At 48.2% G+C, this 19,718-nt stretch overlaps 4 protein-coding genes across 4 annotated transcripts; 2 read left to right on the top strand and 2 right to left on the bottom strand.

The window, feature by feature from the left end:
- Positions 1-1,398: 1,398 nt before the first annotated feature.
- H3c14 (H3 clustered histone 14) lies at positions 1,399-2,062 on the bottom strand. The gene has a single exon (NM_178216.3). It carries the CDS (start codon positions 1,859-1,861, stop codon positions 1,451-1,453), a length of 411 nt encoding a protein of 136 aa, NP_835734.2. The 5' UTR covers positions 1,862-2,062; the 3' UTR covers positions 1,399-1,450.
- A 632-nt stretch (positions 2,063-2,694) lies between these two features.
- On the bottom strand, positions 2,695-3,250 carry H2ac18 (H2A clustered histone 18). Its single transcript, NM_013549.2, has one exon. The coding sequence runs from the start codon at positions 3,164-3,166 to the stop codon at positions 2,774-2,776; it is 393 nt and encodes a 130-aa protein (NP_038577.1). The 5' UTR covers positions 3,167-3,250; the 3' UTR covers positions 2,695-2,773.
- Positions 3,251-8,372: 5,122 nt separating this feature from the next.
- On the top strand, positions 8,373-8,968 carry H2ac19 (H2A clustered histone 19). The gene has a single exon (NM_178212.3). The coding sequence runs from the start codon at positions 8,497-8,499 to the stop codon at positions 8,887-8,889; it is 393 nt and encodes a 130-aa protein (NP_835584.1). The 5' UTR covers positions 8,373-8,496; the 3' UTR covers positions 8,890-8,968.
- Positions 8,969-9,619: 651 nt separating this feature from the next.
- H3c15 (H3 clustered histone 15) lies at positions 9,620-10,268 on the top strand. The gene has a single exon (NM_054045.4). The coding sequence runs from the start codon at positions 9,806-9,808 to the stop codon at positions 10,214-10,216; it is 411 nt and encodes a 136-aa protein (NP_473386.1). The 5' UTR covers positions 9,620-9,805; the 3' UTR covers positions 10,217-10,268.
- Positions 10,269-19,718: the final 9,450 nt, after the last annotated feature.

Below are 19,718 nucleotides of genomic sequence, written 5' to 3'. Positions count from 1 at the left end.
GCTGGCCCCGTGCTGAGGGTGGGTAGAGTACAGGAGAGGAGAGGAACCCAAAGAAAGGAAAGGGAAGACTTCAAGATAAACCTTGAAGCATGAGGAATTCTGGGAATTTGCAAAGGGGAGGCTATTTTGGACAGAAGAAACAGAATGTAAAGACACTTTACTCACAGGTGTCGCATGCTGCTATTTATTCTGCTGGGAGAACATCTAAACCTAGGAAGCCATAAAAAACCCAGAAACTAGCAGTGTGTTAAATTTTTATTGGGATTAAAAAATAATTAAAATGGCTGAAGAGATGGCTCAGCAAATAGCATCTTTGGTGAGGATCAGGTTTCAATTCCCAGAACCCACATGGCATCTATAACTCCAGTTCCAGGGGATCCATCAGCCTCTTTTGGCCTCCTCAGGTACCAGGTAGCCATATGATACATACATATATACATATGTGCAAAATGCATTCATACATATAAATCTAAATTTTTTAAAATTTAAATGGATTTTCAAGATTCTCCTTCTAGATTGTTACTTAGTGACAGTGAGAAACCTTGCTAAACATGTAATCTTAGACCAGGGTTGTTGAGGGTGTTAACTAAGGCAAGAAAGAGTCTGGACAGAAGAATAGTGTTATACAACTCAAAAGCATTTGTAAAGTATTTGGTGATTTGTGAGTTTTGAGCAAAGGACAAGGAACTTCTAATAGATGAGAGGGGGGAAAGGAAAGTTATCTATCAGTAAAGTGGATAATCTGAAATTAGGACAATTAGAATGGAACCAAAGGAACGTTGTTTGTAGGTCAGCCTTTTACTATGTGGTACCTCTAACACACACACACGACTTACATACCATCATCATAGTAATTAAATTTGAATGGAGTAACTCACCTGATAGCAGGCAGATAAGATACTCAATGCTAAAACTTAAAACCTGTAATGTAATGAACACGAGGATCTCCCAAGTAAACTATCAAAACATTGGAAGGTGGCTGTAAACATCTACTCCAAAAACATAGAAAAGCAACGCATGTTAGCAATAAAGTATACTAATTTGTAAAGGGCAATATAAGTAGCCTTGCAAGGCCTGACACTTGGCTTCAATGAGCCAGGTGCTCATTTTAAAAAAAGAAAAAGCTCTATCATGTCAAATTACATTAGAAGGGAACGAAAAAGATAAAAGAAAAACGAATTAAGACTGATGTTAGAAGAGGAATGCAGAGGTTGAGCACCTGGATAAGATATTTTAGTCACTGCGCTCGCAATTGCCCCCGAAATTAGCACATTCTTAAGCGACTATAGGCAACTATTAAAAGAGGCTCGGTGGACAGTAAGCACCAGCCACTGCAGAAACCTAGAAGAATGCAAAGGCAATTTAAGACAAAAAGCTGAATAGCTCTTTCCGGGAAGCTGTGGTGGCTCTGAAAAGAGCCTTTGTGGGGAATGGATGGGAGACAGGGCGCTTAAGCGCGCTCCCCACGGATGCGGCGGGCCAACTGGATGTCCTTGGGCATGATGGTGACGCGTTTGGCGTGGATGGCGCACAGGTTGGTGTCCTCGAACAGCCCCACCAGGTAGGCCTCGCTCGCCTCCTGCAGCGCCATGACGGCCGAGCTCTGGAAGCGCAGGTCCGTCTTGAAGTCCTGCGCGATCTCGCGCACCAGGCGCTGGAACGGCAGCTTGCGGATCAGCAGCTCGGTCGACTTCTGGTAGCGCCGGATCTCCCGCAGCGCCACGGTGCCGGGCCGGTAGCGGTGCGGCTTCTTCACGCCGCCCGTGGCCGGGGCGCTCTTGCGGGCGGCCTTGGTGGCCAGCTGCTTGCGCGGGGCCTTGCCGCCGGTGGACTTGCGGGCAGTCTGCTTCGTACGGGCCATGGCGAAGACGGAAGACACCCAAACGAGGAGCACTCGGGGACCTGATACCGGCCCGAGCCGGCCGCCTTTATAGGCGCAGTCTTCCCCGCGGCGGGGCGGAGACAGCGACTTGAAACTCCCGCGCTGCCGCGCCATTGGCCGTGGCGTCACCGGCCCCGACCTCGCCCATTGGCTCGGGCCCGCCACGCCACCTGACCCGCCCCCCCCCGCCCCCCACGTCCAGCCCCGCGCCCGGTCCACTTGCCAACGTTCTGCGAGGGTGGAGCCACGTCTGGCAGCTGCCCGTAGAGGGCGGGTCCCGGCTCTGCCCAAGAGGAGCTCGCGCGCCCCCGCCCGCCGCCCAAAGTCCCAGGGCAGAACTAATCTAGTGTTTGTGCAGCACCGCCCAGCCACAGCCACAGTCCCAGCCCCAGTCCCCCATGATCCCTAGAGCCGGCCGCGTCCAGTCCTCGCGGGACACCTCCTCCTCCTAGACATTCCCCAAGGACCGGACGAGAGCGCGGCTGACTGCGACTTATGTCTAGATTGGCCTAGACGTCCTAGTTGAGTCTTAGTCCTGGGAAGGGTCAGGCGGGTGGACGCTGAGTGAGGGACAGTGTTGTGTAGGACAAGGGTGTGGGCAGATAGGGGCTAAATGCTTGGGACGGTCAGCGAGAACCGCGTATCCGCTCCGCCGAGGCAGGGCATGAACCAAAGAGCGACAACAAACTACCAGGGGGAACCACGGGCAGGATGGGCAAGGAAGCAGAGGACACGACACTCTTACTTTTGGGGCAGGGCCAGGAAAGGCCACCAAGACCGGCTACCGTGACACAACTCTTTATCTGATTCAGTGGGTGGCTCTGAAAAGAGCCTTTTTAGGAGCTCGCGGGGGTTATATCACAGAGACGCGGGCCGACGCGAGCAGTGGCCTCACTTGCCCTTCGCCTTATGGTGGCTCTCCGTCTTCTTGGGCAGCAGCACGGCCTGGATGTTGGGCAGGACGCCGCCCTGCGCGATCGTCACTTTGCCCAGCAGCTTGTTGAGCTCCTCGTCGTTGCGGATGGCCAGCTGCAGGTGGCGCGGGATGATGCGCGTCTTCTTGTTGTCGCGGGCCGCGTTGCCCGCCAGCTCCAGGATCTCGGCCGTTAGGTACTCCAGCACCGCCGCCATGTATACCGGCGCGCCGGCACCCACACGCTCCGCGTAGTTGCCCTTGCGCAGCAGCCGGTGCACACGCCCCACCGGGAACTGTAGCCCGGCCCGGGAAGACCGCGACTTGGCCTTGGCGCGGGCCTTGCCTCCTTGCTTGCCACGACCGGACATCACGAAAGCGCAAACAGACGAACGGCCACAACCAGGAAACGGTACTCCGGCGCCGACGCCTCACTCTTTTATAGACGCAGACCCGATTGTCCGCCCGACGCTCTCATTGGCTCACACGCGTCCTGACGCCGTGGCCAATAGGAGCGCGCGGACAGAAGCCTCTCATTTACATAAGACCGGCTCCCTCGCCCCGGCGCCGCCCTGGAACGCGCGAATCACGACGCGCGTGCTCGGTGGCTTCATTTGCGTGCGGCCGTCGTTGCGACACTCCGCGGGTCGCCGGGCGGCTGGGCCTGCTCGCTGTTTCTCCTGCTGAGGAAGCTAACAGGAATAGAGCCGGTAGCACGCGTAAACTTGGCCACAGGGCATGGTGTACCAGGTGTAGGTGACTGGCACAGGCTGTGAGTTCTTTCCTCAGCTCCATCTTTGTGCCCAAACTGGCGAGTCGTCCCGGCAGAGCCAGGCAGCCTTACCCTGTTTCCTGTATGAAACCACCCACGGTGTCTCTGCTGCTTCCTGGGTTTTTTGTTTTTTTGTTTTTTTCTCTTCTACCTCCCATTGACATTAGAAATCATTTCTACTCAAGTTACATGTGCCCTTGAATGAGGAGTATTAAGTGTAGGGGTATCTTTCGACTTTGCAGGGGAGTTACATAAAATTAGTGTTAATATATTGTCAGAATGTAGGAAAGCATTAGGCAGTCCATTTATTAAAGTATCAGCATCGGAGGCGTCTGTGAAGTAACTTGTCTTTTGGGTCAGAAATTGCTTAACTTGGATCTTGTTATTTTTTAGTGCAGTTTTCAGTTTACATACGGTGACTAAATTTCCTGTTTCAGGTCACAAGATTTAAGAGGGATTTACGTACAGCTTGTTAAAGATTGAAGTCTTAATGGCACTTTGTATGTTATTTCATTGTAGTTTGGCATATTCTGGGATGTAGGTCAATGGCACAGTACTTTCCTAGTTATATACGAGGTCTTAAGCACCACACCAGAAATTCAATCAGAATTGTTTAGCCACACAGACATTGTTGCTTGTTTTCTGTTTGCCTTAGTTTCACTCCCCCCACCCCCTGTTTCCCTGAGTGTCTCCCACCTGCCTTTGCTGCTCTTCAGTCAGCTCTGCCTCTCCTTTGGCCCTGTCACATTGCTATTCCCATAGTGTCAATGCTCTTCTCTCATCCCTGCAGATTGGGTCCCAGGCTACCTTGGGTATTTCTGCTCCAAGTTACCACATGCTTCTAAAAACAGAAAGAGATACACTTGAGCCAGACTCTTGTATAATTAACTCCCAGGGAACGTCCTAAACAAGTATCTACCCAAGGGTATGGAAGTGGTTTGGCTCCACACTGAGCTGCTTCGGGAACATTGTCCCTAAAGAAGCAGGCTCTTCTGAAAAACATAAATAGGTTAGCTGAAAGCTGACTGTAAGTGTGGTGTCTCTGTCTTCGCTTGATGTCTGTCTCCTTTGGCTAAAGGCAGAGTGAAGTTACTGTTTTACCTTTCACTTGCATCATAGCAAATGAGGGCCGTTACCCACGAGGTCAGGGCCACTCCCTAGAGTACAAGTGAGAGTCAGAGTGATATCTTCCCGAATCTTGCAGGTTCAAACCGTAGCACTGACCAGAGAACCATGCATCTGCCTCCTAGGATTCCTTAATTTTGCTAACATCTTGCCTGCCCAGGTTCCTCCTCTACTTAAGGCTTCAAGCTCATTCATGTCAATATCTGTAGATAGACAGATTTTCGGGGGGTGGGGTTTGCTGGGCCTATATTCTTCTCAATATAGCTTCTTGACTAAATCTCTGATTTTTCTTTTAGACACGTGGTTGAGCCTTGCCTTAGGGTGTCTACAGCCCAATCCTTTACCCTCAAACCTTTGGCTACTTGTTCATTTTGTTGCATATCATGAGGACACTGGCATTGGTTTACAACTTCAGGCTTTGTGGACAGGCTGAAGTGAAAGCTATGTTGGTTGACAGTACTGATTTTGTTACCCTACTAGGTGAAGGAATAAACCTTGGAACTAAGTTGATAATGACATATATATATATGACAATACCTTGGAATGGGGGGAATGCATTTGTGGGGTGAGATGGTGGAAAGGTTGTGAACAGTCAGTGGCAGAATGTGTGGCCATTTCCACAGTGAACTGTGGTAGCTCCAGCTGCACTAGGATTTCTGCAGCTCTTGAAACTGGATTTATTTTAGCAAACAGGAAATGGCTTCAGTGCAAGAATTAAGTGGATCCTGTCTTTCACCTGTGTATCAAGTGTCAGTGGGAAGTCAGTGTGCCTTCGTTAGATATGGTCAGTGTATTTAAGATGTGTAAACATGTGCTTTGAATGGTAGCTTAGTAAATGTAGCATTGCACCATGGTATATTTGACCTAATATGACTCCTATATTGTAACAGTTTTATTCTTTTTGTTTTTTAAAGACAGTTTTTGTGTGTGGCTTCTTTTTTTCCTTTCTTTTTTTGGGGGGGGGGGGTATAGGCTGTTTTTTGTTTTGTTTTCTAGACAGAAACTCTTAAAAGAGTCCTACTTAGCAAAGGTAGTTTTGAAATAGATGTGATGGTTGTTTTTGGTTGTCAACTTGAGCACATCTGGAATTAGTTAAAACCCTAGGGGCTGGGAATACCTCTGAGGCATTTGAAGTGGGAAAATCCACATTTTTGGGACAGTGTGTGAATGCTTGCTACTTCTTAAACTTTTTTGACTATCTCCAACCAGGACTTTGATGATTATGTTTAGGGCTTATTCCGAAGTTAATCCAGGATAACCTCTCAGAATTGAATAGACAAGTCCTTTTCCTCTCTTAAATATTGATGGGTTCTGAAAAATTGGACTATTCACAGCCTACCATAGCCATCAACTACTGCTATAGCTTGAACTGTTTCCACACAAAAGATGTTCTGTTGCTTCAACAAAAGCAGCATGGCCAAAAAGCGAGTTGCAGAGGAAACATTTCCATATCATTGGAGGAAGTCAGGACCGGAACTCAAGCAGAGCTGGAACTTGGAGACAGGAGCTGATCCAAGGGCATGGAGAGGTGCTGTTTAATGTCTTGCTCAGTCTGCATTCTTATAGAACCCAGGACTACCAGCCCAGGGATGGCATACAACCCACAATGAGTTGGGCCCTACCCCATCAATTGCTAATTGAGAAAAATACCTTACAGTTGGGTCTCAGAGAGGCCATTCCTCCACTGAAACTTCTCTCCCTGCGATGACTAGTTTGTGTGAGGTTGCCACATAAAACCAGCCAAAACAAGTCAAACCCATACATAGCCTCACAGCCTGCTCTCTTAGCCTGTTCTCGTGTCTCAGAAAACAGTATGGTACCTTACTATGACAATCTTAAGAATGCAACTGCTAAAAATTCTAATTATTGAAATTTATAAATAAAACTTTCAGGTTAAAAGAGACTTAGACATTTTCGTTGTGGACATATTAATCTTTGGCCCTGATAAAATGATGACTTTTAATATTTGCAGATTTGGCCCAAATGTGTACTTGGGAGCCTCCGTTTTTCCTTATCAACCTATTTTGATATGTGTAGCTTCAATCTATACAAAAGTTCAGGGCTGGAGATGGCTCAGGGTTTAACAGCCCTTGCTGCTCTTGCAGAATATCTGGGTTCCTTCAGTTCCCAGGACTACATGGTTGCTGACAAGCCTTCAGCTCCAGGGGATCTAACTCCTGGTCTCTGAAGGCACTAGGTATGAAGCACTAACAAAGAAATAGAAGAGTCAATGTTATAACATCCTTTATAGGAATAACACATATCAGGAATAACACGTACCAAATTATATTTCAAGACAAATACTTAAGGATCAAAAGTATATTCTAAGGTCATAGGATGTCATTCTCGTGATCTGCAGTCAGTCCATAAATGCAGGGTTGTGTAGTCTTTGCTGAACCCTTGATCCACCTCTCAAATTTGTGAGTCCACATATGCACATAAATATCAATATCAAATTTAATCAGAATCCTTGATAAACCTTCAACTTCTCAACTTAAAATGCTTTTCAGCTAGCCATCCTAATAACACTGCCTACCTAAGCCTGGCGGTGGTGGCACACACCTTTAATCCCAGTACTTGGGAGGCAGAAGCAAGCAGATTTCTTAGTTCGAGGCCAGCCTGGTCTACAGACTGAGTTCCAGGATAGCCAGGGCTATACAGAGAAACCCTGTCTCGAAAAAACCAAAAAAAAAACAAACAAACAAACAAAAAAACCCACCAAAATCCAAAAAAATCCACTGCCTACCTAGCTTCAACCCAAAATCCTAGTGCTACACTCTTGCCGATTCCTCCACAAGACTAGAATTCCATCTCCACAATATGTAACAATGTAAAATATAAAGATTGTAACTATGTTACTATGTAACAATATACCTGTTACTAGAGCTAAGCTTACACTCAATATGCCTAATCAGTGATTCTAATGCATCGATAACGAACCTTATTACAAATTTCAGAGATTGAAAAATGCTGGCTGTATTTTACCGAGCATAACTGATGCGATGCTAAAATAATGGCAGTCCGGATATGGTACTCCGAGTCACTCTAGCCCCAGACAGCCTGGAAGGCTCCTAAAAGGAGCTTCTGAGAGCCATCAGGACAAATGATAGACAAAAGCAGCAGCGTAAGGTTTACTTTTTAAGTTATTTCGATTCCTTATGTACAAATCTGAGTGGCAAAAAAATAATTTTAGTAAACCCCAGGCGAACTGTACTTGGTCTTTTCAAGCACTCTCAGATGTGTATGGATTAAGAAAATAACCTTTAAATTTAACGATTTTAAAGTAAGGCTCCCAGCGATAAACGCTTAAAATGAAACAAGTAGGTTTTACACTGTTTCAAGTAGAAAAATAAAGAGGCTATGAGAATTATCCGCTACTCCTTAGGTATAAAAAACTAAATTTCCAGTATTCCTCGAAGGAAAACCTACACTTAAGTAAGTGATTAACTCAGGCCCTCTTGGATGCAGGGCACACTTTGCCAGCTTCCAGAGCAGGAGAAACAGCGAGCAAGCCCAGCCGCCCGGCGACCCGCGGAGTGTCGCAACGACGGCCGCACGCAAATGAAGCCACCGAGCACGCGCGTCGTGATTCGCGCGTTCCAGGGCGGCGCCGGGGCGAGGGAGCCGGTCTTATGTAAATGAGAGGCTTCTGTCCGCGCGCTCCTATTGGCCACGGCGTCAGGACGCGTGTGAGCCAATGAGAGCGTCGGGCGGACAATCGGGTCTGCGTCTATAAAAGGGTGAGGCGTCGGCGCCGGAGTACCGTTTCCTGGTTGTGGCCGTTCGTCTGTTTGCGCTTTCGTGATGTCCGGTCGTGGCAAGCAAGGAGGCAAGGCCCGCGCCAAGGCCAAGTCGCGGTCTTCCCGGGCCGGGCTACAGTTCCCGGTGGGGCGTGTGCACCGGCTGCTGCGCAAGGGCAACTACGCGGAGCGTGTGGGTGCCGGCGCGCCGGTATACATGGCGGCGGTGCTGGAGTACCTAACGGCCGAGATCCTGGAGCTGGCGGGCAACGCGGCCCGCGACAACAAGAAGACGCGCATCATCCCGCGCCACCTGCAGCTGGCCATCCGCAACGACGAGGAGCTCAACAAGCTGCTGGGCAAAGTGACGATCGCGCAGGGCGGCGTCCTGCCCAACATCCAGGCCGTGCTGCTGCCCAAGAAGACGGAGAGCCACCATAAGGCGAAGGGCAAGTGAGGCCACTGCTCGCGTCGGCCCGCGTCTCTGTGATATAACCCCCGCGAGCTCCTAAAAAGGCTCTTTTCAGAGCCACCCACTGAATCAGATAAAGAGTTGTGTCACGGTAGCCGGTCTTGGTGGCCTTTCCTGGCCCTGCCCCAAAAGTAAGAGTGTCGTGTCCTCTGCTTCCTTGCCCATCCTGCCCGTGGTTCCCCCTGGTAGTTAGTCTGTTGTCGCTCTTTGGTTCATGCCCTGCCTCGGCGGAGCGGATACGCGGTTCTCGCTGACCGTCCCAAGCATTTAGCCCCTATCTGCCCACACCCTTGTCCTACACAACACTGTCCCTCACTCAGCGTCCACCCGCCTGACCCTTCCCAGGACTAAGACTCAACTAGGACGTCTAGGCCAATCTAGACATAAGTCGCAGTCAGCCGCGCTCTCGTCCGGTCCTTGGGGAATGTCTAGGAGGAGGAGGTGTCCCGCGAGGACTGGACGCGGCCGGCTCTAGGGATCATGGGGGACTGGGGCTGGGACTGTGGCTGTGGCTGGGCGGTGCTGCACAAACACTAGATTAGTTCTGCCCTGGGACTTTGGGCGGCGGGCGGGGGCGCGCGAGCTCCTCTTGGGCAGAGCCGGGACCCGCCCTCTACGGGCAGCTGCCAGACGTGGCTCCACCCTCGCAGAACGTTGGCAAGTGGACCGGGCGCGGGGCTGGACGTGGGGGGCGGGTGGGGGCGGGTCAGGTGGCGTGGCGGGCCCGAGCCAATGGGCGAGGTCGGGGCCGGTGACGCCACGGCCAATGGCGCGGCAGCGCGGGAGTTTCAAGTCGCTGTCTCCGCCCCGCCGCGGGGAAGACTGCGCCTATAAAGGCGGCCGGCTCGGGCCGGTATCAGGTCCCCGAGTGCTCCTCGTTTGGGTGTCTTCCGTCTTCGCCATGGCCCGTACGAAGCAGACTGCCCGCAAGTCCACCGGCGGCAAGGCCCCGCGCAAGCAGCTGGCCACCAAGGCCGCCCGCAAGAGCGCCCCGGCCACGGGCGGCGTGAAGAAGCCGCACCGCTACCGGCCCGGCACCGTGGCGCTGCGGGAGATCCGGCGCTACCAGAAGTCGACCGAGCTGCTGATCCGCAAGCTGCCGTTCCAGCGCCTGGTGCGCGAGATCGCGCAGGACTTCAAGACGGACCTGCGCTTCCAGAGCTCGGCCGTCATGGCGCTGCAGGAGGCGAGCGAGGCCTACCTGGTGGGGCTGTTCGAGGACACCAACCTGTGCGCCATCCACGCCAAACGCGTCACCATCATGCCCAAGGACATCCAGTTGGCCCGCCGCATCCGTGGGGAGCGCGCTTAAGCGCCCTGTCTCCCATCCATTCCCCACAAAGGCTCTTTTCAGAGCCACCACAGCTTCCCGGAAAGAGCTGTTTACTTCGCTTAGAGCTTTGTCCGCACATTATCCCGCTCCATAGCTCTAGGTTGGTATCTGACTTATACCTGTTATGTCTACATAATGGTTGCTTTCAAGGAAGGTTTGAATGCCCTTAGTGTAAGTTGTTTAACGTTAATTGCGGTCTTATTCAGACTCCTAGCTTGTTAACCCGAAGTAGGTTCACCACCTCAGTCTAAGGGGAGGGGATAATCTTACGGAGGGTTGGGGCTTGGTGGATACTATGTAATGTTCCTACCCAGCTGGAGCAGAGAAGGCTTTGTAAGTAGCTGAAGGCTGAGATCTAGCTTACAGCTCATAATTACATCACCAGACTTCTGGACGACTGAAGATTATTGTTGCTCATTTAATGCAATGTCTGAGGCTTACGGGGCTCAACGTCGGTGGTAAGTGGACTATGAGTAATATCCAGTGATAAAGCTTTGTTCTCTAACACTTGATTAGAAGACCTGCTAGCTACTTGGGATTCAGCATTTATTGCTATGATATGGTTCAATGGCAATTGGGTAGTTTTTCCTCTTACTCCTATTAATTTACTTCAAAATGACAACTCCATTCCCCCCTTCCCACTTTGGCAGGCACCTTTCTGGACCGAAATACACTGGATATCAAAGGGGAATCCCTTTACAATTCCTTAGCGTGAGGACAGTCTTTGCAGGGGTGGGTGTCGGACCTGAGACTCAAGAGCACAGTAAATACCTTATGGAGATCACTGTCATGGACCTTCCTTTCGGTTTCTGCCGGAAACTTCCAGAGAGCAAACTAGCAATAGTTAAAGCTGTGTGGAGACAGCCCATTTGTCCCCAGCATCTTACTGAGCTTTGCCTCAAAGGTTGGGCCCAAAAGTTCTTAGAACTAAGTGATTTTGGTCCATCAAAGCTCTTAGTGGCTAAGCAGACCCCCTCAGCATGCAAATTTACTCCATGAGTTGAAACTAAGGCAGATTTAAAAGCAAGATATCAACCAATTTAAATACAAGAGCTCTGGATGCTGACAGGCTGTGTATGTCATGGTATGTAAGGCAGTCAGGGATCCCTAGCGTAGGAAGGAGAGCTATGGCCTCCCTTTGCTGTTCTCACTTTTAAGGTCGCCTTATTCTCTCTTAGGACTTGTGAGTACTCATTGGCCAAACTCAAAGACTCAAAGGACATGGGAGAGAATGGGAAAAGGAAAAGGAGGGGGCAGTTTATACTAGGCAGGGCAGGACCTGGCTGATATTAGACAGAGGAAGTCTTCTAGGTTAATCTCTGATTTCCTATCACAGGTAAGCCTTTGATGTCAGTGACTTGCCTGCCTCACAGTCTCCCTCCCGGGGCTGCTACTCAAGAGTTGTGCACCTTGACCATGAGTGAGTTAAGTCAGGTTCTCCTCTAAGTTGCCCTAAGTCTTCTTTCACTGGGGAAGAAAACCAGCTGACAGTACAAATCAGTGTGCGGAAATACAGATTAGTGGACCAAAACTCCTCTTAACCAGCCTGGAACCAGGCCTCTCCAGGACACCGCTGCTTAATGCAGTAGCCACCTTAGGGAGCACATACATACATACATACATACATACATACGTACATACATACATAAACTTGTAAAAGAACATTATCATAATCTCAGGTGTTTCCAGGAAAAGTCAGCCACAGAACTGGCATTATTAATGGATTGTGGGTTTTTTGGGTTTTTTTTGTTTGTTTGTTTGTTTTTTACAGCTGATGGTAACCTCACCTTGTAGGACAAGGGTAGACATGGACACAGGTAGAGTGAGGCTGAAAGGGGCTCTTAAGAGTTTCAGTTAAGCAGATGTGGTAACTTGGCCAGTTGGAGAATGGAAGAGAAAGGAACTTTAGGCCTGAGTACTTCCCAACCCGTGGGTCACAACCGTTCCTTTGGGGGCCAAATGGCTTCTGGGTTGCCCAAGACTATTAGGAACACAGAGATTTACATGATTCATAACAGTAGCTAATTTACAGCCAGGAAGTATCAATGAAAATAATTTTGTGGGGTTTTTTTTTTTTTGCGGGGGGGGGGGTCACAACATGAAGTGTATTAAAGGGCTGTAACATTACGATGGGTGAGAACCACTGAGCTAGAATAAGAGTAGATTTGAGCAAGGCAAAGTGATTCAGTGGAAAGCAATTGCTTCTAGAGCCAAGAAGATATACCAAGTCCCTCCTGACCCAGAGACTGAGATTCCTTCTATCTAGAGAACACTATTCTGGGAGTTGGGAATTTTAACATATTCATTTGGCTTAGCCAGACAAATTTGTGGAGAAGCTCTCAGCAGATAGCTAAGGGGATAACAGAAGCAGCAGACTAGAAGGAGTCCCTCCAGGAATTGGAAGAGGAGCTGGACATACGGCTCAGCTGTGAGAAGCACACACTGCCCTTGTAGAGAGCCCCGTCCCAGCATGCATGTCAGCCATCTCTCAACCACAAGTAACTCTAGCTTTGGGGAATCTGACACTCTCTCCTGGCCTCTGCAGCACCTTCATTCACACACAAGACAAAGATTTAAGTACTCAGTCCACATTGAAAAAACAAACAAAAACGATGGGGGAATTCCTAAACTAAGAAGGATAGCTGGAGAGAGGTGAAGAACTCCAGGAGAGAAGATGGCTGAAGGAGGCAAAGGTGGCATCAGCCACGTTGTGCACAGACCCTCAGAAATGGGAACAGCATGCTGCTGCACCTCCATGTCTGCCAACTGCTGGATTATAATCACAGCAACTTTACACAACAGACAAGGAAAAGTCTGAGTACTTTGCCCAGTTTCCCACAACTAGTGTCAAGGACAAAATATTTAAGTGACCCCAAAGTTCATATACATAAGAAGAACACCTTCCAACAGTCCATATTGGAAGCTCAGAAGGGAAATGGCGAAGCATATGGTGCCAAGGGCTAAGGTGCCTCTACTTCCGTTAACTATTTGCTTATCTGTTCAACTCCATAAACACGTAGGGGACATGTTTGTCACTCCCATGCTTTAAAATCTTTCCAGGTTCTCTTTCCCTTTACAATGAAATCTTCACCATGTGCTGAGGTGCAGAGAATCAGAAACTGGGTGGACAGCACAGGCTCTCAAGCCCTGGCTCTGCCTCCTACCCTGCATGCCTTTGGCAGAGGCTACGTTTTACCAGATTCTCATCTCTAAAGTGGAGGCAACAGATGGGACAATGGTGTGTGGAGGTAGTTAAGGAAATAATTTCCATAGTGACAAACGGGTTATAAAACACGTCACTCATTGTTAAATATTCAAAAAGTAAAGTTATGAAGGTATGCTTCATTTTCACCCTAAATCACATGCTTACCTCCTTCTGTCCTCCACCCCTGACTCCCTCTGCTGGCCTTTGACTAGATAAATTCATAACATATTCACCTTTGATTGAATGTAAAACTCACATCTCAACTTAAAGGAAGTGAGTGGTAGTTTATTCTGGAGATATTTTGAGCAACTATGGCCTGAGAACATGGGATTAGGTTACTCCAAATTCTATATCCCAATGTGGAATCTGATTCATGAAGTTTTATAATTTTACAAAACTGTCATAAATCAAGGCAAGTTAAAAAACATTGGTCAAAACATCTAAGAGGCAGCTATAGAAGATGGGGAAGTTTTCTATAGGTCCAAAACACTGTCTATGGTAATCATCCCTTTTGGGTTGACAGAAGACGGTGGGTCTCTTAAGTCAATAGGTCTCTTTCAAAGGTTTTTAATCTGTTAGTCAGAGGATGCTAGTTCTGGCACAGAGGTGGGCAAGGAACAGCTGTCTTGGAGGCTAAACAACATGGTAACAGTCTCCGGATCTGAGCATTCCAATCTCTCCAATTCTGATTGGTCAATCTCTGCAGACACAGCTTCTTTCCAGGATTTCTTGTTCACACATCTGTTGATACAACCTTGGCCTGGCCTGGCCAATGTCTGCAATTCCCAACTAGGCCCACAACTTGGCAAACCCCTTCTGCATGCTCAGGTCTCTCTAGCTCCTTGGTAGGTTGACTTTGTGGTCATCCTGTGAACTACCTCCTGATACCGCATGCCCGAGAAGCTCAGCTCACATGTCCTGTTCCCTCTACCACTTAGACAGCACCAATGGACAACAGAATGCATTCTCAGATTCCAAAAAAGCTTGCCACCTCTGTCTTATCATTTTCTCCTGCATTATAGCATTGGCCTGGCCTAGCAACCTTGGCAAGCATGCCTCCTGTGTTTTTCAGGTTAGAGGCCAGGCTCCTGGGGCACAATGGCCTTCCAGTTCCTGAGAGAAGGACGCACTCCCTCAGGCAGTGAAATATTCAGACCACTGTGTTTCTCTGTATGCTTCCCTAGGAAACAGGGAAACTTGACAGGACAATTGGTCTTGGACATCAATCTCATGTACCCTGTAGAGCTTACAAACACTGTATACTGGCAACTGCTACTATATTGATCCTGACAACTGCCACTATATGCTATTTCTAATAAGAGTATAAAAAGTCTGATTGCTCTCAATAAAATTGTCACAGCTGGACACCCAGCCATCCTGGTTTAATTCCTGGTGGCCACATCAGGTAACCTTGGCCAGTAAATAAGTCCTGGCACTTTCATGGCCCAAGATCAGGAAACGCAGTAGCTGTCCTGGAGTAGTATGCCTTACCCACAAATAGCTAAAGTACGTATTGTGGCATTAGCTGAAGGCACAGTTCCTAACCAGCACCCCCTCAATAGGATCCATGATTGCATGGTGGTGCTATAGGAAGGGGTGCTCATTTGTGGTGGATTGAAAGATGCCCCCCCTTAAAGCTCAATTTCAACCATATCTCAGTTCCTGGAATATATAGAAATCATCTTATACAGCTAAGAGATTTTGTAAACATGGATAAATGAAGGACCTTGAGGTGGGCTCTTACCCAGGATCATCAGACTGGGCCCTACATGTAATCACAAGAGTTCTCATTAACGGAGGCAAGAGGGCCAATGGCAAAGAGCACAGTTGCAGAGACTTGGAGCATTGTGTCCCGGAGTCCAAACCTGCCGGGGATTTCCATCTGTGGAGCTGAGGAACCAGTTCTTCTGCAGCCTCCACCAGGAAACCGTTCTGTAGGCTCATGTTTTGGTAGCCAAGACTCATTGGGGCTCCTGGCCTCTAAAAAGAGAATAAATCTGTGTTGCTTTTTAAGCCCCTAAGTTTATGGCTAGTCATGAAAGCCGCAGGAATTACAGTGGCCTTGTGATGTCCTCAAAGAGATGCTCCCTCTTCTTGTTTTGGATTAGAATCTGAAATACGATTAGCCATGAAGTATAGTTGGCAGCCAAGAAGGGGAAGAAAGGTGTCAGCCAAGGAGGGAAAAAACCACTCAGTGATCCTTGACTGGCCACAGATGGCTCCCTGATGGCTCCTGCCCTGCCTCCCTCCCCGACTTGCTCAGTCAGAGTTTCTCAGGGGATCACTATCTCTGTGGGTGCTATAAATGGTATGGATGATATGTAGACTCCCCAGCCGCAGACCTCCATTTGGGTCCTCAGACCCAGTCCAGGCCGAGGGGCCAAAAACTGACTTTAGGATGGGCCTGTGACAGCCAGAGTGGCAGCCTGTTTGTACAACGAGGAAAGCTCACACCACTTGCCAAAAGGATACTGGAGTCATTTTCTCAGTACTATAAATAACATCAATTTACTTTTTCATAATGTACTGACTACTTTTATGTCAATTTTGATACAAGCTGTAAGTTATCTGAAAGGAGGAAACCTCATTTGAAAAAAATTACTCCATAAAATCTGCTATAGAGCATTTTCTTAATTAATGATTGATGGGGTGGGCTCAGCCCATTGTGGGTGGGGCCATCCTTGGGCTGGTGATCCTGAGTTCTATAAGAAATCAGAGTTCTATAAGCTAAGCAAGTCATGAGGAGCAAGCCAGTAAGCAGCACACCTCCATGGCCTTTGCATCAGCTCCTGCCTCCATGTTCCTGCCCTGCTTGAGTTCTGGTCCTCACTTCCTTTGGTGATAGACAGTGATGTGGAAGGTTAAGCCAAATAAACCTTTCCCTTTTCAAGGTACTTTGGCAATGGTCTTTCATCACAGCAATAGTAACCTTAAGACACACACGTTTGGAGATTAGGCTGAGATAGAATTGTCATGTGACCTCCAAGGGCTCTCTCTCTCTCTAGTGATAACCCTTCCTTGCTTCTCTCACTTCCCAGTGACTCCTGGTGTCCCTTGGCTCCGAGTGACAGAACTCCAGGCTCTGCCTTAGGTTTTACACCAACTTCTTCCCTGTATCTCTGTAGACCCAAACACTATCTTCTTTCTCTTGTATAACACCAATATTTTAATTTAAGGCCTAAATCTAGGGTTATTTCATTTTAAAAAAATCTATGCCTAGTTGTATATGTCAAAATTCTATTTCCAAATTGAAAAAAAAAATCAATGGACATACTGCAGTAGACCTTAACTGGGCCAGTAGATCTAAGCTACATGTGAAAAAAGTCTTATCTGAGGTAGGTGTTGCAAAACCCAACCTTGTACTTGAGTCAAGAGGTCGAGTGGAAGGCCTCAGGGATGGAAGTACTTGAGAGGATGGGGAATCAGCCATAGCAACGGAAACCATTCATACCACTGCACACAAAGGCTTGTCTGAATTTGGATGGGGAAAAAGCAAAAAGGAACTCCTGACAAGAAAGGTAATTAAAGGTGACTCTGGCCCTCCCTACCTGAGTGGCTGGTGACAGGGTACTTCACCATGGCAGGAATTTGGGAAAATGACCTGAATCCACAAGGTCACCTTGAGGGAGGACAGGGGATAGATAAAAAGGTAAAGAAGACAGAACGTTTGGCATCAGGTCTTGCATGAGCTGATGGCTCATGCTAAGCAATGTTATTAAGAACAGCATCTTATATAATGTTTGCAGGTGGAAAGTGGGCCAAGGTCAATAGAAAGCTAAATTAACAACAACAAAAAAATGTTGGCAAAGAGAATACAGGATACATCAGACACAGCTGCCCAGACTGATAACCACAGCCTTCAGGAGAGAAAGCCTAGAACCAAAATCTTAACTCCTTGGTAGCCCTGGCTTCATACTGAGACAGGACTTTGCCAAGTCCGCCCCTGAGGAAGGACACAGAACTAATGGTCCCTTTGTACGAATTTCATCAGGGTCTCTGAGAAAGTCTTGGTTCAGCCTGGCTCCCAACAGGAGCTCTTGACTGGAAGAAACCTAAGGTTGTGACAGAGCTCAGCTGTAACTGGCAGGGCCAAGTGGCACTGTCCTTCAGGCAGCTGGGACTGTGGATCTGTGAAGAGAGCTAGAGACCCAGCTGGCTTTTCTCAACTCCCCAGAGGAGATATAGCAGGTTCTGGGAGTCCCTGGGGCAAGTTTATGCCCCAGGTTAGTCATCTGGGGAATACCTACAGCAGTTACAGATCTGATGGAGACAGGAAAGGAAGGTAGAGCGTCTTATCTTGAGACCAAAGAGGAAAATATGGAAATGTGATCTCTGCATGTGCTTCTCAGCAATAATATTCTACATTTCTCTTAAAGGTGTGTCTGACTTCCATGAATGCGCCATGATATGTACATACCCTTACACACAAAATAAGTAAATGTATAAAGTTAAAAGTAAATACATAAAAACATGTTTTAGGGGAGTAGATGAAGTCCTGAGGGAGTGTGGATTATTGGCATGGCCATGCCAAGGACCCCAGTACCCCAGATGCATAGAAATGGCAAAGCCTAGGTAAGGCTCAGAGGTGTGGCAAAACCTTCCTCTGGTCCAAATATGAGCGTTTAGGAATGAATGATCAGTGTATGCAGAAACTATCAACCACAACTTCCTCCTCCCAGAAGGAAACAACTGGAGACCACTCCCCTACAGTGACCAGCCACTGGCCCTAGCTAACCCCACCTCCTTGTGCTATGCTATGCATAATAAACACACAGTTTTGGATTGTGTAGTAGGTGCCCTCCATCAAAAAGCACTGTCCACCCTATCACAGCTTTTTTTTTTGTCTGTCTGTCTGTCATTTCTTCATCTCCACATCGACCAGCCAAGTCTCCATGACCAAGGCCTCCAAGGGGAGACACATGTATGAATAGCTCTTCAAATGATCATGTGCAAGCAGTTTTTCTTTTCCTTTTTATTTTGTATTTATGTCTTTACTTATTTGTATATTTGTGACACTGCTGGATTAAATTCAGGACCTTGCACATATTATATTACACTCTACCAAACCCTTGATTTTTAAATTTACTTTTGGGGTGTGTGTGTGTGTGTGTGTGTGTGTGTGTGTGTGTGTGTGTATGTATGTGTGTGTGTATGTGTTTGTGTGTGTATTTGTGTGTGCTTGTGTGTGTGTGACTATGTGAGCACATGTGCCACGGAGCATGTGTGTTGATCAGAGGATAGCTCTCAGGAGTCAGGTCCCTATTTTCTTCACATGAGTCCTGGGGATTGAACTTGGGCCGTCAGGCTTGGGAGCAAGTGTCTTCACCCACTGAGCCATCTCAATGACACAAGGCCTTGGAGTTTTGAGACAGATCCTTTCTATGTAGCCCAGGCTAGACTCTATGGTTCCCCTGCTTCTGCCTCCCAAGTGTTAGGCTTGCAGGTCTGTGCCATCACACCTGAGGTGATGTACAATTTTTGGGTGGTACTAGGACTTGAACCTAGGGCCTCCTGTGTGTGAGGCAAGCTCTCTGCCGCTGAGTCACAGCCACAGCCCCAAAGCAGACTAAAAATTGAAATTGTGTGTCGGGAGCCCTGGCACAAAACCACTGACGAGCGCTGAGCTATTTTCCTTCGTGTTTCTTTGGAAAGTCGAATTCTGAAGTGGTCTCGGGGACTGCTGGCCTCTGCCAGCCCTTGTTCAATCCTCTTCCTCTCCTCAGAGGCAGAATCTGAGACTTATTTGTAGTTAAGAAAAATAGGAACAGGAGCTGGGGAGATGGTTCAGAGGTTAAGAGTACTTGCTGCTCTTGCAGGGGACCCAGGTTCAGTCCCCAGCACCCACATGGTGGCTTCAAACAGTGCAATAACAGAGGAGCTGGCACTGCACATGTGTAGTGCAGGAAAACACTAATACACATAAAATAAAAACACATTGAGCGTGTGTGTGTGTGTGTGTGTGTGTGTGTGTGTGTGTGTGTGTGTGTGAATTGATTGTGGTGGAATATTCTTGTATCCGTAAGATTCTGGATTTAAGAAGCAGAGTGTCTTAGTATCCTATGGCTGTGAACAGACACCATGGCCAAAGAAACCATTTCATTGGGGGTGGCTTACAGGTCAGAGGTTCAGTCCACTGTCATCACGGTGAGAAGCCTGGCAGCATCCTGGCAGCATCCAGGCAGACATGGTGCTGGAGAAGAAGATGAGAGTTCTACATCTGGATCTACAGGCAGCAGCAGGAGAGACGCTGGGCTTGCCTTGGGCCCTTGAAACTTC

This window comes from Mus musculus, chromosome 3 (genome assembly GCF_000001635.26).
Source record: "Mus musculus strain C57BL/6J chromosome 3, GRCm38.p6 C57BL/6J".
Lineage (NCBI taxonomy): Eukaryota > Metazoa > Chordata > Mammalia > Rodentia > Muridae > Mus > Mus musculus.
This window is presented reverse-complemented; position numbering and strand designations above follow the sequence as displayed.

Excerpts from the sequence above, each read along its gene's own strand:
- H3c14 (NM_178216.3), bottom strand. The coding sequence starts at position 1,861 with ATGGCCCGTACGAAGCAGACTGCCCGCAAGTCCACCGGCGGCAAGGCC.
- H2ac18 (NM_013549.2), bottom strand. The coding sequence starts at position 3,166 with ATGTCCGGTCGTGGCAAGCAAGGAGGCAAGGCCCGCGCCAAGGCCAAG.
- H2ac19 (NM_178212.3), top strand. The coding sequence starts at position 8,497 with ATGTCCGGTCGTGGCAAGCAAGGAGGCAAGGCCCGCGCCAAGGCCAAG.
- H3c15 (NM_054045.4), top strand. The coding sequence starts at position 9,806 with ATGGCCCGTACGAAGCAGACTGCCCGCAAGTCCACCGGCGGCAAGGCC.